Below are 17,271 nucleotides of genomic sequence, written 5' to 3' on the forward strand. Positions count from 1 at the left end.
AAAGAATCTTATTCGCTCAACGTTTCTTTTCAATGTCTAGGCATGATCATGTTAAGATGAAAGTATGGACCACGTGTAAAGCTTTTAATTGTTTCTCGAATATTGCACTATTAATCATAACCATTACAATTTTTTCAAATGTGATTAATGCATTAGCTGCTTTATTTTTCACTAATCATTCTGTACAGTTGTAATCGGACATTCGGCTGCAATAGGACACCTGTAATCGGACGGTTAAAGCGGCCAATCATACTAAGTCCACTCAGAAAGATCCACCAATCACAGAATTGCTTACAATAACATAGCAACAACCATTAATCCTGCAAAAAGACAAGGGAATTTTCAAAATGGAGGCATGTTTTTATTTTAGGTATTGTCTCTATCAGAGATTTTTGTCCTAAATGTATTTGCTTTTTTCTGATTCAGGTTATAGATGAATGGGTGCAAAATCAAACATTGCCCACAAATTAGAAATTGGTCTGTAGATGATTGAAGTTCACTTAGCCCTCTAACTCCCAAAAGTGATTAACATGTAACTTCTTCCTGCCATCTCCATACATTATCCAGCAAACAGGTAATGAGAAAATTCAAACTCATTAGGCAGAAGTTTTTATCTTGATCTAACACCAAATTTCTTGTTACTAATTCACTAAGGGGAGGAATAAACAATCAGAACTTAGGAGTTAACCCTTTAACTCCCAGATCAAATTTGTAATTCTCCTTATTGTCAATCATACAAATCTTGAATTGTATTGATATTGTAAGGAGAAATTCTGTCTTGGTCACTCAGGGGAGTTTAAGGGTGAAAGGGTTAACTAAGCAAAAAAAAAGATCTTTGGTTTCATCAAAAACCATAAAAAGTTTCTCAAGGTATTTTTAAATGAGACTGAATTGATATTGACTCAACGCCTTGAAAGTAAAGCTATTTTATAGCCTTCAAACCTGGAGAAAAAATGTTACAAAAAGTAGGAAAGGGTTAGGGGTTAAAGAAAATCTTACTCCTGCAGGCAGGCTCTATGTTTTAGTTGGTGAACAAGGTTTCAAAAAAAATCTTGTTTCTGGAATGGCCAGAAAAAATTTATTCCTGCAAACTGTAAATTTCCCGCTGGCCCTTCCTGTCACATTTGTAAATATCAAGACTATGCATCTGAAATACTTTTTAGATCTTATAATTTTAATATTCTATTTTTAAATCTTTCAAAATCAAATTTTTCCTAAGTTTGGCCCAGTGATAATTAACTATTTCCTTTAATATATATTTTTATCATTTTTCAGCCTAAAAACTGCCTTCCATAAAAATATCGCACTATCTATTTCACCTTTATATAGTTATTTACAGTTACACGTTTGATTCTGAATAGTTTTGTCCACCAGCATTTTAACATGACATTTTGAACCCTTTCACGGAAGCCTCGATGATTATCCACTTGGAAGCAATAATATAGCGTGACTTCCCTTCTAGAATTTTAAACACATTTAACTGTCCGTTTCAAACACAAATGAATGAAATGCGTTTTAGAGCATTTCATTCAAAATAGCTTGCAAAAAGCGTCGTATTTCGGTGGATAATAATCTTAATAGTCTTCATAATGTAGATGCTTTAGGAAAATCATTAACCATAAAAAAAGACATATTTCGTTCGTCCAGTGAATCTCTGTTACCCATGTAGTTAGTTAGTCCCGATCCAGTTAACTTAGATAGCTGAATTAAATAAACAAAAGCTTGGATAAAACGAGGTTCCTTGGTTTAGCTTCTATTTTTGGTTCTTCTTCTTATTTCTCTTCTTCTTCTCCTTCTTCTTTTGAATGGCCTTTGACCTTTGAAAAGATGCTGACTCATTGAAATTTAACTTTTTTGGTTGATTAGGGTTAGATTTGCATCCACCTCAATCGCTCTCAAGCACATTGTACGAATTTTCATTCCTAAAATTGAAGAAATTAAACGATACGAGAAAATTGTACAACTTCGAAGAAAAGAGAAATGTAAAGAAAAAAACATAATAAGAAGCCAAGTGTGTCCTTGAAAGTCTTGTTTTGTGGATTTGATGCACTGATTTTGATGAAGACGCTTGCTCAGCACAAAGCAGACAATGAACGGCTGCATCAGTAATCAATAGCGAGCGTGCATGCTTCAAGGCGGGTCGCGTGATCATTTGCACATTAACAAAACAAAAACCAAAATCTTCAAAACTTCGGATGGGCTAGTACTTTTTAATTAACTCCGATTGAACTTAAAAAAGGCGACCAATGTCTTCGCTAGGTTCGTCAGGCGCAGGATTTTTCATTAAGATCGTGGCGTAGAAGTTACTAATCGAAATAGTGTTTTTTCTCTTCCGTCTTTTCGCTCTTTTTACTTTCATTGCCATACAAAGAGTTGTGCAAATTGTAAAATTCTCTTCCTTGCCACCTCCTTGTCACATTTTTAAATATTCAGACCATTCATTCCCTGTACTTTTATATACTTTGTATTTTTTTTTGTAATATTTCAAAATAAATTTTTTTTCATAGTTTGGCTCAGTGATAGCCATTTTCTTTGTTTTTTGTTTGTTTGTTTGTTTTTTTTTACCCTGAAAGCCACCTTCTATAAAGATATTGCGCTGGTTATTTTACACACTTATTTAATGATATTCTGTTAACTCAGTCTGACCTAATTTCTCCACCAGCATTTTGACATGACATTTTTAACCTTTACACAAAAGCCACAATGATAATCCGCTTGATAACTTCTAAAATTGCAATGAATGAAATGCTTAATTAGCTTGGAGACAGCATTAATACCTCAGGAAAAAAAAGTTCAAATAATAATATGGCTTGAGAATAATCATGCACCATTAAAAACATATTTCGTCAGTGCGGTGAATCAATTTGAAACTCAAGCAGCTATTTGGTCCCCATCCTGTTAACTTAGCTGAAGTAAAATGAACGAAAGCTCTGGAAATGCGAGGTTCATTGTTCCAGCTTTTTTTTTTTAAATACCCTTTGAACTTCACAACATGCTGACTCATGGGAATTTTTACATTTTTTCATGTACGCAAAAGTCAGATTTGTCCTCAGCTCAGGCGGTGATGCAAGCACATCAATTAATGTTAATTAATGTTACGCTGTTTCCTTTCTTTCTGATAAACTTCAATCTCTGGTTGTATCTAGTTCATTTCTCGCTCAAGGTATGTAGTACTCGATGCTTAGGCTGATCAAGGCTGTAGGAATTAGCTAAGAAGCAAGTCAATCTAAAACTTTGAGGGAAATAGTTAAAAAAAATTTTCTCATACTTTATGTTCGTCGCAGAAAATGGCTTCTTTCGCGTTTCCCGAAGAAAGCTTAATCTGCAAAATGACAGCGACGATCTTACTGGTCCTCATCTTAACTGTAAGTAAGAAATGATTGGTTATTAGTTGGGATTTCACACATTTGATTAAAAGTTTTTGTAGAACCGATTTTCAACATTTCTAGTGCTAGAATCTACAATGGAATTTGAATTATGAACTTTAGACCTACTTGCCAAATCAAGATGTAGGTAATCCAAGATAAGAGTGAATTTTTCGTTTGGCTTCATAATAGTCTATGTTTCTTTTTTGTCTCTATTTAAGTTCTGTCCTTCATTAAAAATTAACTACCGGTAACGCCTCTTTACAAGTTTTTGCTTTGATTTGCGAAATTTGGACCAAGCATCAAAACTCTTCATACACGATTTTAAAATACTATGGTGGAGTTTTTAGCATGGAATTTAAGTAACTTCCCTGCGAACAAGCGGCCCCTAATGCTGACTAGGATAATATTGCTGTCGAGAAAGACGATATCGATATCTGGACTGCATTGTGTCAGGGCATATCATCCGTCGTGCTTACATGATATGCCCTGACATAGGCATACATGGCAACTATCGCCTCGATTTCAACCATTAAAATGGCGGACCTTTCCGAAGGAGGACTTCTCTCTAGTGGCCTTACTGGTACTTTTGAAAACTTAGATAGATTTTTCGTAGCCCATGGGTTTGGATTATGTTTGCATGCGATTCTGTTTGATTTCCCTTGAATGTTTCGTCTGCACTGTGGTCAGAACAAGCGCAAATTTTATGTCCTGACGATTCGAGAATTCTATCGATCGAGGTTGTCAACTATGTGTAATAATCAAAACTGTAATGCCCTTTTCCACATAAAATTATGCTGCTATAATATTTGATAAGTTACATCTATAGTGCCGCTATCTTAGCCACGTAACTGATATGATTAAAGCAAGGAACTGGTGATGTAAGTTTGAATTTCCGAAATTAAGTAAAAGAAAGATTTCGCACCAAAAAATAAGCAGTCGTAATAGTCAAATAATATTTTGATAGACTTAATAACCGTTGCTTTCACGCCTGATTATGCTATGGTTAATGCTCCATTTTACCATATTTTGCTAGGTCCTTGCGCGAGTGGCATCGGCTCGATGCCCAGATTGTACGGGCGAGATAAAAAGAATTGATTCTACAGGCAAATGCCACAGTTGTTTCCCTTGCCCAGAATGCATTGAGGGATATTCAACTTCATCTGTCCCTTGCGGAGCGACTATTCCTTATGAGAGGGATATACATTGTGTGGAAATCCTACAGCACCCTCAGGAAAGTTCACAAACAAGCCATGCAATTTTTGCATCTGGAACAGTTACCTCTCCTTCCCAGATTTTCGCCACCACGGCAAATTTGGTCATTTCTGCCACTAGCTCCTTCGTTCGTGCTGGTTCCAGCATCATTCAAGAAAGAGAATCTAAGTCAACTAAAGACCCGAACACTGAGAACATATCGCCACCATTTGGCAGTTATTCAAACAACACCATCATATTCACATTGTTTGCAATATCTCTGGTGATCTTATCAGTAGCTATTGTGTTTAAATTGCAAAAGAAAAATAAAGGTAGAAGTCAGTCAGCAGTAACTACAGTTGATGCACTTCCATCCTTGCCAGGGCAATCATTGTCAGAGCAAGATCATGAAACTTGTCATATTGATTTAGGAACAAACTGTGTCGTTTATCAAGGTGCCCATTCAAGTGAGATAGGAGACGACACATTGCCAGGTTTGACTCATGGGACTGGAAATAATGGTTCAGGTAATTATTGTCAAACCTATTGTTGATTGATCTACATTTCCAAAATGTCAGCTGTTAGATCAGAGAGTAAGAAACTGACCAGAACTGTTTGCACTCATGTACACAGCTTTTAAAAATACAGTTGCTGTGTTAATTATTCTTTAAATTATCTTATTTCTTGTTTCATTTTTCTTTCAAAGTATGGTTAAATATGGTGACCTCATGCTTAACAGCTAGGCATCAGTAAGGGTTGATACTAATCTCATGTCTAATATATCCCCATTCTCCTTTCAGGCACCATTTGTGATAAATGAACTTGAGGCTGTGATTATGCAGTCTCTCTGTTTTTTATCTTTGTTAGTTATATATTTTAAAAAAATGTTAATTTTATTGTAATTAATTACTACACTCATTAGTGTCAACCACCACTATGGTTTTTGAAGGCTGACATTTCAGACAGTAACCCTTTGCATTGCAGTAGCTAATTCAATTTGCTGATTAGCAATTTATTAATTTACCCAAAGCAGACAGAGTTGAGGTAGTAGCACAGCTTCCAGGTACTCCTTCTTGCATTGATGAAACACCAAGGGATTTACACCAACCAACTGACAAGAACACATTACACCCAAACTTTGTACCTTGGCTGGTGCCTGCTCCCACGGGTGAGTGTTGGTTTTAGTGCCTTGTACATATGAGTATTCAGCTTCATTTTAATTCTCTATTAATTTGGAATTTGTACATGAATTAAGCAAAAACATACAATTCAAAGAAAACTGAAATTATATAACCTTGTCTGCACTTCCCACAAAAGAAGAAAAACTGTTTTGCAAACCAGACATGTTAAGTCACTATGACTGCATGTTTTATGATGTAAATATTCAAGAACTGGAATAATTTTTTTCCAGTAATGCAGTACAGCACTTAGTATGTACCAAGCTGAACATATAAATTAATTACAAACCAGGCGATATTGAAGGATAATTAATGTACAGCTGCAAGAAGGGAGATTTGCTAATCAGATCTTGGGAGTGAAAGGGCTAAGAGGCCTTGTAGGTATCCAATTTAAAAAGAAGCCAGAATGCAGTAATATTGTGCTCTTTTTTCTACATACAGGCAACATGGAATGGGGGAGGGGGGTCCTGTCCATAATTTAGAGTGTGGTAGAAACAGTTCTGGAGTGTTATTCTATACATGAACAGAACTCTTCAAATATGATGTGTCAACTAATTTTGACACTGATTGTAGCTGCATCTAGGAGGAACAGGTTCACTTTAATTGAGAGGAATTAACTGCTATGTAACTTTTTTATTTAACAAAATGAAGTTTAAAGTACAGTTTAATCTTGGAGTGGAAAACTGAATATAATAAACAACCCTGACATGGTGATCAAATCTCTATTATGTTAAATTCTGATTATCCCATAAATTCCACTTCAAGTTTCAGTATCCACCTAGTTGAAACTAAGCTATTTACTAAATAGACATAATTGTTTTATTTGTTATAGGACTTGGGAAAAAATCTACATCCACCTCCACAACAGGGCTTTTTGACCAAACAGCTTCTTTCCCACAAATTTCTGACATTCCCCAAGAATTCCTTAACTCTCTGCTCAGTCAAAAAGTTGCCAAGATACATTACCAGTTTTACTGCAAGATTTGTCAGAAACTGGATGTTTTGCAGGATATAAGTTGGAATGATTATCGCCTCCTTGGGGAAAAAGTTGGTGTGGACAAAGATGCCATCTTGTTGCTAAAACAGAAGGGTAATCAAACACAGGAAATCTTACGGCACTTTGACTCAAAGAAAGAAACCTGTGTGGAAAGATTTAAAATCATTCTTGAAGAAATGGGAAGAGATGATGTTGTTACTGTAATCAAGGACTGGATTCTGTTTGAGTGGCAAGAAAATATTCAGCCCTCAAGAGTGATTTAGAGGAACATAAACTATATAGCATCTGATACATGTTGCTTTCTTCAAAGATTACAATGATCCTTAAACCTTTACACCTAAACATCGTTATTCATATTCTACACACTCTTCTCTATACATTTCCTTCGGTACTTACAAGGAGAATTTGTTTAACAATCAATCGAAATCCTCCTAGGCTGGTGATCATTTCTTTCAGTCTTGTGATCTTAATGAATAATTTAGCAGCATTACCAAAGGGAGAACTTAGATGCCGCTCACTCTCAGGGTTGAAAGCTTTAGTCTATTTATCTTGAGCCCTTTAACACCCAGAATTTCTGTGAAGCTATAGCTTTAAACTGTTGATGTTAGGAGCTAAATGCTGGCATTTGGCATTGATTGAATTCTGTTTCCACTATGAATTTCTTTAAAGATGATCAAGTCAATTGTAGATTGCAGAATGCATTGAATCAGTATACAGCTATTTCAATATACATTGTCGGATCAAAGCTTCAAGGGTACGGGACAAGACCGAAAGGCGGTATGGGTAGATTAGAATTAATTTTAGGCTTTCGGGGTTGTCGGCGCGAGATGGACATGGAGGCTGAAAATACATAAGTATTGGAGGAGGCATTGTTAATTTTGCTGATAATTATTCATTAAGATCCCATATTCCCCTTCAGTCTTGTCTTGTAGGCTTGAGGCTTTGATCCAACAACGTAAATTGAAATAGCTGCATAATTTTTACTATCAACTTGTTACAACTGTGTGTGTTACAGTAGCTTGCTTTAATTAACTACTAGCTAGAAATGATTGCCTGTGTTGGCTGCATAATATTAGTTCAATGTTACTTTTAAAGTCACAATCGTAAAGTTTACTTTGTTTTAACTGAAGCTCAAAGAGTTTTCTTGTCACCATTACTTCTATTCCAAAAGGAGCAATAAATTTCTGCAGTCATTGGTAATCATATCATTTTATGTAATATGAGATAATCTCTTTATGCACAGATGTTTCACTTATAGTGAAACTGCGTAATGAATCAAAATAAGGTCAAGTTTGTTTTACCAAAATTAACCCTTTCATGTGCTCTTATCAGCATAATTATTGTAAAATGATGAATTTGACTCTAAAATTTAAAATTTTTTAACTTTTAACATCACTAGACTTTTCAAATAGGGTAGTAAATTTTATACATGTTGCTTGTAATAATGAAGTGTGATTATTTGGGAAGATTAATTTTTTTTCTTATGATGGAGTTATTTGTATTCAAGAGCCACTTTTTTAGTAAACATTGTATTGTGTTATGGATGAGCTCTATCAAAGATTAATTTTGTACCTTACTACTATACAAGGAATTTTTGTTTTTCATGAGGCAGTTTTACCAATATGTATAAAACTACCTCCTGGATATCGTTGCAGTCAGAAAGGTATGGGAGATCTATGATAGGAAATTTATGTCTGTGCCATCTTGCAAACTTGCAAATTGTCATGGAAGCCTGATGAAACACTGAATCTCACTCAGAAGATAGAAGCTATTCGCCGTCCATTTCAAAACACCATATTATTTTTCATACCCATTTAAAAACACGCAAATTGGTTGAATTACATCACTTCGGATCCGGAGGGATCCGAAGTGGGATCCGAAGTGATGTCAAACCAAACTCTTCACGCTCCCTCGCAGTCATGATCCATCATTTAGTAAAGTAATCGGCGCAGGCGCATTATAAACGGTTTACGTAATCGGTTAGCAGTACGTATTGCTCACGTAGGTTTCATGCATATATGATACCTCAGCAAAATCTCCATGCAACGGCTGTAAATAACTTTGGAGCAGCGACAGTACTCGAGTTATCTATCCATAAGTTTAAAATAATATTGGCTGTAGAATTTGCACTTAAGGAAGTAAGTTTTTGTGCAATTCTGATAAACTGCTGCTTCGCCTAACCACCAGAAAATTTTTGCGTACGCTTGATGATGAAATTTACGATGTAAACTTCTATCAATGACGAAAAATCCCTTAACAGCTGACCTAAATCCTCTTGAAATTGTATTCTGTAGATCTGTGTGTGCATGACGACTGTGGTCTGCTTATCTACGCAGCGGCATCATGAAAGCAGCGAAGATCATTTGTTGTTTGGTAGGTGATCACAATTAAAGTTGCAAATCAGCATAATATTATTAGTACAGTATTTCTAAAAAAAGTTTCGGAACGCGCAGGAAAATGATTGAAAATGGAGTAATTTGATTTATCGTCACACGCCCTTTACGCGCTTTCTGTTAGCTTAGTAAAGTAAAATCGGAATCTATAGCTGCTTTACAGATTTTTTTCATAACTTATCTCGCTAACGACTATGTCGCAGTAAGTTTCATCGCGAGGGTTTCACTCAGAAGCTCACGCACCCTTCATTGATCAAGATTTCTATTACAGTCTTCCAGAGAAACGAAAAAAAAATTCTCAGAACCTGGACTCATGTAGTGTGCTGTGCGAAGGTTTTTTCTTCAAAATAATGTCATCATGAATTGAAAGTGTATTTCCTACTTATTTTCAACCAGTTTCTTGACAACATGTTCTGAAACTTTTTTTTTACGTTACTTTTTCTCCTGTCTTCGAGTTAATGTTAAATTTGTCGCACATAAAACGCCAAATTGCGAATGCTGTCATAACCGTGCTTACTTGAGCAACAGTTATATCTATATTATTGTGCCCTAAGTTTTAGTTGTGCTTGATTTTTTATTTTACATTTTTGGGAACACGGTTGGGAAAATCTGTTAAAAATGGGTACATATGTGTACATGCATACATACATATACTTTTTGTTGAGGCAGGTCAGTCTGAGGCAACCCCAAGGACAGGTCTGGACCTGCTGTAAAACTTAAAAATAACTTAAAATTTACATCTTTAAAATGACATGGAGTTAAGACTTTGGTTGGAATAGACCTGTAATCATTTCTGATAGCAATGACATGGTTGTTGATGTTTCTCTTTCCATATAATTTCTGAGAAGTAATAACCTCTGCTTGTGTACATGTGCTTGTGTGTTAATAAATTAAGTTCTTAATAAAGTTAAAAAACTGTTTTGCAGTTGGCTGTTGTTTTATATGAAGCATTTGGGAATATTCAAAAACGTCGAAAGCCAGGACCTGATGAAATAGAACGAGTAATAAATGCTACTTATTCCATTTTCTGGAAATGTACTATGTTAAAATGCCCAATGGGGCATGGAGCAACTGTGCCTTGTGCTTCTAGTGTCTCAATTAGCACACCAATAAAATGTATCCCTTGTATTGGTGGGGTAAATTTCTCAGACAGTCATGATTACACCACTTGCAAAAGTTGCCAAAACTGTGACAAACATGAGAAAAAGTCTGGAGAGTGTACCCCTGAATCAGATACCACAAAGTGTCTAGGAACATGTCACAAGGGCTTCTATATGGATAAGATATCTGGTGGATGTCATCCATGCAGTGACTGCTGCGGGCAAGATAAAAAACATCATGAAGAACAGTGTGAAATTTCTAATCTTCCATGGAGCATGCAGTGTAGAGAAAACAATTTTGAGTGCCCTGAACAAGACACCAAGGACACCACAGGCAAGAGTCAACACAAAGGGGGTCTTGAGTCATCAACAATTGTGGGTATCGTATTTGGTTTAGTTGGCTTTTCAGTGTTGGTTGTTGGTGTGATCTTCCTTGTACATCACTTCAGATCAGGCTTTGATTGTATGAGTTCACCTACTTTGGATGGGTCTTTTCATGGCTCAGAAACCCACTTCCAAAATCCTGAATTTGACCCTGAGCTGGGCACAGGGAAGAGGGAAATTCATTTTGCAGGTAAATATTTTGCTGTTACCTAATATTTGTTGATAATTTACTTTACTCTGACTTTCTATTATATCATGCAACCAGCTGGTGTTACTTTTTTTATGTACTAATATATGCACTATATATATATGTGTGTATTTATCATTCTTTTACAATTTTATTCCTTTCTGCTGATTTTAATTCTGCATCTCAAAATTTGTGTTGTTCAGAGACTGCAGGGAGTACTCCTGAGCTAGGAAAGAAGCCATTTTACCTACGGATGCAATCTGTTCCAGTTAAAACCATGCAAGAGCCAGTTAAGAAAATTCCTAGGTCACATTCACACCCAGGAGCTCTTTCTAAACTCATCCAGAAACCTAAGGAAAAATCAGATCTTGGGAAAGGCCCTTCTCAACCATTCAGGAGTCCAAGGACCCACAAATATTTGAAACAAGGATATGGTAAGTTTTGTCTCATAATGATATCATCCTGTGACTTCGAGTGACTTGAATTTTGATTTGAGGTTGAAACTATTACAATAGCCTAATCTTTTGTTTTGAATCATAAAATCTACCACATTGATATAGCCCATCCTGTCCTCAGATGTTTTTCAAAGAGACTTATGGCTGATACTGCTTGAAAACTATAATCGCATATTTTCATTACTGGTGTTCTTAAACAGTGTTACTTCCTTAATGTGTGGTAAACTTCAACAATTGATTTAATTATCAAATATGATTAAAAAAATAAGAATCCCTAAAAATTATGCATGTTGTTAACCCTATAAACACATCATTTCATGTTTTTTTTCCTTGGGGGAGAGGGGTTGATGAATGATGTGTACCTTGTAATACATGCAAGTGAAGCCACTGTTCCTTCCAAGAAACTGACGCATCAAGAAACTGTTTCTTATGATAACATTAGCAATTATGATATTTCTGTACAGATCGTTTGCCAACTAGTGCACAGGATGGACATGATGTGGAAGGCACCCCAAAGATTTCTCTGCAATTTATTGTTGTTGGAGAGCAACAATCAAGTAAGCCACAGAAAATTGGATTTTTTATTTTTTGTCGGACTGTTGTCATGAATAAATACAATAAAAATGTTTTGACTTAGTGATGACTGCTAATAAAAGAAAAACCTCGCAGGTGAATTGCTACTGAAATAAACTGAAGAAAATAAAGGAAACAAAATTAAGAATTAAGGATTTGACAAAGTTCAAATGATTTATTTTAGTGATTTTTTATTACTTCCTTTATAAGGAACAAAGAAGCCATTTAGGATTTGTGAACTCCCAACTTGTTGCTTTGTAGCTCAGTTGGAAATGGCATTTAAAAGCCAGTATCTGGGGAGACTAGGTTCATTTTATTTGTGGGGAACTATTAAATTGTTATGTAACTTTTTCTTCTTGCAAGCATCAAAAACTAAGACCTAAGACTGACAAACTAGGAACAACTAAGACCTTGAAAACAAAGACCTGGAAACCTTATCAATGAACCGTCTTTGACTATATTTGATGCTTAGAAAAAATAAATTAAAAAAATTGCCTACTGCATACAATGTCTTAAAAGGTTGTATATGATAGGCTCAATTTCACTGCCAATTAGCAACAGTATTGGAATTAGATAAGTCATCTTTACTGACTCATCAGAATATTCAAACCTAGTTAACCAACCAGAAGTGTTGATTTATGGACCTTCACCTAAGGTAAACAAGGGTGAAAGAAATTGCAAAATAATTTTGCTCAGGAACTGTGCTCAAAGCTTGTCTAATGAATGTTCACAAATGGTTATGTCTTTCAAATTTCCTTCCATTTCCAAAAGGGCAACTGTGCCTTAATAAACGTCCCTCTGACAGGGTTCATTTCAAGTTGCTCAGCTGTGTCAGTGACACAGTTGTTGGGATGAAGCCTTTGTAGAAAACCTTGAAAACTAAGACCTCAGAAACTAAAACCTCAAAAACTTATCCATGAAAAGTCTTTGACTCTGTTTGAGGCTTTCAAGCTAAAAGCCAAGTTTTCAAGGTCTTATAGTTTTCAAAGTCTTAGTTTTAAAGGTCTAATTGTTTTAAAGGTATTTAAGTTTTCAACATCCTAGTTTTAGAGGTCTTCAAGTTTTTGAGGTCTTATTTTTCAAGGTGTTAGGTCTTTAAGGTCTTAGGTCTTTCTTTTTTTAAGACACCAAGCCCTTTTGAATATATGTGATTTTTCAATATATAGATCTTGATCCTAGGCCCTAGCTGCATGTCAATGGGTTTGATTTTACATAATGAAGTTTAAAGTATGATATAATTTCAGTGTTTAAACAACCCTAACAAGGTGATCTACTATTAATTAAATTTTAATTATCCTGCAGATGTCAGTTCAAGATAATAAATTGCATGTGCAGATTGGACTTCATTGTTTACTAATATAGATATCATCATTTTTTATTTGTTTCAGGACTTGATAAACAATCCATGTCCACCTCCACAACAGGGCTTTTTGACCAAACTGCCACTTCCCCACAAATTTCTGACATTCCTCAAGAATTCCTTAACTCTTTGCTCAGCAAAAAAGTTGCCATGATACGTAACCAGTTTTACTGCAAGATTTGTCAGAAACTGGACATATTGCAGATAGATTGGGTTGATTACCACCTGCTTGGTGAAAAAGTTGGCTTAAGCAGAGATGCCATCTTGTTGCTAGAACAGAGGGGTAATCAAACACAGGAAATCTTACAGCACTTTGACTCGAGGAGAGAAAATTGTGTGGGAAGATTTAAAATCATTCTTGAAGAAATGAAACGGGATGATGTGGTTACAGTAATTGAGCAGTGGATGTTGTTTGAGTGGCAAGAAAATATAAGGTCTCAGACTGTTAGGCCTCAGATGTACGTGTAACCCCCATTCAGCTCTCATGAGTGATTTAGAAGAAATACAGATATTTTCTTCAATGATTATTTTCTTCTTCCCATGGTTGTTAAAATTTGAAAATAGAGGTCTGGGATGCATTTGTAATCAATCAGAATATTTTAGGAATGCTTAGACCTTTTTGATGAATTATAATAGAAATCAGGGCACACCACCCAGTCAAAAAAACACAAAACAACGTTTTATCTGTGGCTTAACAGTCCATTTATCTGACATCTTATTGACTGTTTTTTTAGTAGACATTTCCAGAAACTCCTTTCATGAGGAAAGTCCCCATTGAGGACTCAGGATTTTTTTTTGCACTTTTTGCAGCTTATAATAGCAGATTTAAGCTCCTAGCAATAAATTGGAAATAGTGCATACATTTGTAAGTTTTGTATTACTTGTGGCCTTATAGGTATAGGTTTGTTGAAGCTACAGAAAAGTTTTGGAAATCATTTCCATAATTCTGTGATATATTGTATTCAAATTCCTGCTGGTTGTTGGTATCAGTTGAATTTTGCTTTTGTCTCTATTTTTTACCTGTACAGGTCAACTAAAAATTGTAGGATGCAATAAAGGTGGCAAAGAGGTATTCTTAGCTTGCATGAAAACCTGCTTGATATGTTAATTTTAACAATCAGCCTTTTAAAACAGTGTGTTAGTTTAAAACCAATGTTACTTCTCAAATCACTATTGGAAAGTTAATTTGTTCTTCACTTTGTTTTTACTGAAAGGCCAAAGAATTTTTCTTTTTGCCATTACGTCTCTACAAAAGGAACAGTAAATTCTTGCAATTAACTGTATAGTTTTATGTAATATGAGATATTCTTCTCTTAATGCACAGATGTCTCACTTAACCCTTTAACTCCCATGAGTGATCAAGACATAATTTCTCCTTCAAATATCTATACTGTATCAACCAGATAAGTGATGAGAATAAAGAAAAAGATCAATTGGGGATAATAAGTTGATCCAATACTAAATTCTCTGAACTTACATTATTAGAATTGTATGGTTGACAGTAAGGAGAATTACAAATTTGATCTGGGAGTTAAAGGGTTAGAGTGTGAGTGATTAATCAAAATTGGGTCAGCTTTTTTATGTGCACTTATCATCAGAAAAGTAGTAAAATGATAAAAAGATTTAAAATTTTGAACTGTACAAAGTAGCTAGGCTTTCCAAGAAATATAGTATTCAAACATATTGTATTTAAAATGAAGTGTGACTATTTGCAGGTAACAATTTTTTCTTATTTTTATTTAAGAAGCACTTTTTTACTAAAAATTTTATGTAGTATGGATATTTAAGAGCTTTAACAATTATAATTATTTTTGTAGCTGATATAACTTTACAAGGAAAATAACTTAATGAGAAAAAAAACGATGATGCCAGATAGAACAATTTTCGTTTTTTGCGACGCAGGTATACGTTTAAAAGAACCACCTTGGAGTTTTCATAGTCAGAAAGTGCAAGGAGATCTAGGATTGTGCGTGGCGTTTTCTTTCTGTCTCCATCTTTCAAACATCTTCCCATCAAATTAAGCAAGATTATTTTTTTAAAAAAAGATGTAATATCTGGCATCAGCTGAGTTATATCCCTTGTGTTTGCCAAGTAAATAATTTCATATGTTCAGATTCAAAATCTTGGAACATTATTTGTACCTATTTTTTCTTTTGAAATTGTTCAAAACATTTGCAATTCAAATTTATGGTGTAACTGTAACAGTAATTTACGTGCAGCTCATTTGTACAGAAACTTATGATAAAGATTATAGGAACCAATCAAGTATTCAAAATGTATCCGGTTGGTCTTTTATAAATGAAAGTTAACGTCGAACCCTTTCTTTTGACAACTGACTCCCTCTAGTAACAACAAAGCTTACAACTTCGGTTATAGGGGTTTGAAATTTTTACCTTTGTGAATTGCATACCCCTTCACATTCTTACTGGGCTAAAGTCACAGTTGTTGTGCAAGAAATAACGCCTCACTCCTTCTCCGAAGAGGGAAAGGATGATCAAAGACCAGACTAAGAAAAGGGCAGAAATCAATGTCGCATCCTCATGAAAAGCGAAGTTTGCATTCTTAGCGATATCCAATATAAAAAAGTGTATGGGGTGGCTGAGATTTATTTTGAACTGAAATCGTATTTTTCTTTACCAATTTTCCAACCAGCAGATTTTCTAACAGAAGCCTACGACATGTGAAACGTGAACCCCACCCGCGACCAAAGATCCGTAGAGCCGTAGAGCCAAGTTGTAGACCCGCCGTATTTCCAAACGTGATTAGTTTCCCATCAACTTTATACCCGTACTTTGTTAACTTTTCAAGCTGAACACTTAACGATTACTTCCCCTGCTAGTCTCTCATTTGGTACCAACTCGGGGGCCTTTGCCGTGTTAGTTACTCCCTTGCCGTATCCCTCGGCTCAGCATAATAAGCATACAGCCGGTTCTCACAGCTTTTATTTTTTTAACTCGGGTGTCATTCGTAAACTATCTTTTTCGGAAAAATTATTTTAAAAGGTTCAGGAGAGCGTTGATAATTGCATCTTCTTTAAAGTTTTCAACCAACATTTCTGTTTTACATTCCACACTTCTCAGGTCTTCCACCACGAACCCTTAAGATAAGATTGTGGCTCGGAGGTGAAAGCATGTTTCGAGTGCGGACGAGTAATCCAAATCAAACGTTTGCAAACTAAACAGTGATGAGCTAACAAACTTAATGCACAGGGATCGGGAAGCTTTTGTTTTTTAGGTACAGTTTGAAGACTATCCTGTCACTCCTTTCGGTGTTTTTTTTTCCGAAAGAATCTCTACTTCCAAATAATTGTAGCTCGAATTTATCTTTGCATTTGTTTCTTCATTAATATACCGACTTCATGAATTTTCATTTTCATAGGCTTGTCTCCGCCTGTACAAATGACGGGGTAGTAAAAGATTCATAAGATTTGGTGGTAGTTCTCCAACGATCGTCAACTTAAAGCAAGAACAATTTTCCTGCGGTCAGTTTCGCAGCCTGTAAAGAAAAAAGAAAAATCGAGTTAAACAATACATTCTGTTCATAAAACTGACGACAACAAGCTTAACAAAGAGCGATCAATATTCACATCTGTTTTACAGGCTGAACGAGGGAATCTGATCAAATCACGTTTTAGTCTGCAAGTCACATTTACTCGTCGATTAGCTCAGAGAACAATATATTTTGCCTGAGAGCCGAGGCAGGAATGGAACACTTTCTCGAAATACTTGGAAGACGTTACAAATACTCGAAAGGACCTTTTCAGACCTAATCATTCTGATGATTATTTATGGTTCGAAGAGTTAATTAGAACCCAATTTCTCAGGTAAGTGGTCTTTTAAAATATTTTATTTTACTTGGACAACAAATTTTCCCCAAATGACGTCGAATATTCTCATGTTCGCGTGATTTTTCATGATCTTTATTTCCATTGAACAAAAGGAGTTAATTCTCAGCCACATCCTAAAATCGTTAAGTTTTGTCCGTAAATAAGTAATCACTCATGAATAACTTTCCCGACAGAGTGAGTGGAAAGTAAATTATCCGGAAGAATGTAGCAAAAAGGTAAATCATCCGGAGAGAATATA

The 17,271-nt window shown here is 35.3% G+C and overlaps 2 protein-coding genes and 1 long non-coding RNA gene across 4 annotated transcripts; 2 read left to right on the forward strand and 1 right to left on the reverse strand.

Moving 5' to 3' along the window:
* Positions 1-71: 71 nt before the first annotated feature.
* LOC149047261 (uncharacterized) lies at positions 72-3,591 on the reverse strand. The gene is made up of 3 exons (XR_016186229.1): positions 3,495-3,591; positions 3,269-3,363; positions 72-320 (listed from the first exon to the last, which is right to left on the reverse strand). It is a non-coding gene; the product is annotated as an uncharacterized LOC149047261 (long non-coding RNA).
* On the forward strand, positions 3,094-8,274 carry LOC113669952 (uncharacterized). Of its 2 annotated transcripts, none has more exons than XM_089205160.1 (5): positions 3,094-3,163; positions 3,285-3,365; positions 4,402-5,086; positions 5,590-5,727; positions 6,570-8,274. In XM_089205160.1, the coding sequence occupies exons 2-5, from the start codon at positions 3,288-3,290 to the stop codon at positions 6,995-6,997; spliced, it is 1,329 nt and encodes a 442-aa protein (XP_089061286.1). In that variant the 5' UTR covers positions 3,094-3,163; positions 3,285-3,287; the 3' UTR covers positions 6,998-8,274. The 2 variants fall into 2 exon arrangements, with proteins under 2 accessions (XP_089061286.1, XP_089061287.1); XM_089205161.1 differs by having other exon boundaries at positions 5,593-5,727.
* A 422-nt stretch (positions 8,275-8,696) lies between these two features.
* LOC113669965 (uncharacterized) lies at positions 8,697-15,461 on the forward strand. Its single transcript, XM_089205157.1, has 6 exons — positions 8,697-8,872; positions 9,029-9,107; positions 10,054-10,801; positions 11,002-11,232; positions 11,718-11,810; positions 13,215-15,461. Exons 2-6 carry the CDS (start codon positions 9,078-9,080, stop codon positions 13,652-13,654), a joined length of 1,542 nt encoding a protein of 513 aa, XP_089061283.1. The 5' UTR covers positions 8,697-8,872; positions 9,029-9,077; the 3' UTR covers positions 13,655-15,461.
* Positions 15,462-17,271: the final 1,810 nt, after the last annotated feature.

The sequence above is a fragment of the Pocillopora damicornis genome, chromosome 4, assembly GCF_964200805.1.
Source record: "Pocillopora damicornis chromosome 4, jaPocDami1.2, whole genome shotgun sequence".
NCBI classification, from domain to species: Eukaryota; Metazoa; Cnidaria; class Anthozoa; order Scleractinia; family Pocilloporidae; genus Pocillopora; species Pocillopora damicornis.

What these genes read in the sequence shown, in the direction of transcription:
- LOC113669952 (XM_089205160.1), top strand. Translation starts at nt 3,288, where the DNA reads ATGGCTTCTTTCGCGTTTCCCGAAGAAAGCTTAATCTGCAAAATGACA. An exon ending in TACTGGTCCTCATCTTAACT is followed by an intron (nt 3,366 to 4,401) that starts GTAAGTAAGAAA and finishes ATATTTTGCTAG; the next exon opens with GTCCTTGCGCGAGTGGCATC. An exon ending in GACTGGAAATAATGGTTCAG is followed by an intron (nt 5,087 to 5,589) that starts GTAATTATTGTC and finishes ATTTACCCAAAG; the next exon opens with CAGACAGAGTTGAGGTAGTA.
- LOC113669965 (XM_089205157.1), top strand. Translation starts at nt 9,078, where the DNA reads ATGAAAGCAGCGAAGATCATTTGTTGTTTG. An exon ending in CGAAGATCATTTGTTGTTTG is followed by an intron (nt 9,108 to 10,053) that starts GTAGGTGATCAC and finishes ACTGTTTTGCAG; the next exon opens with TTGGCTGTTGTTTTATATGA. An exon ending in GAGGGAAATTCATTTTGCAG is followed by an intron (nt 10,802 to 11,001) that starts GTAAATATTTTG and finishes TGTGTTGTTCAG; the next exon opens with AGACTGCAGGGAGTACTCCT.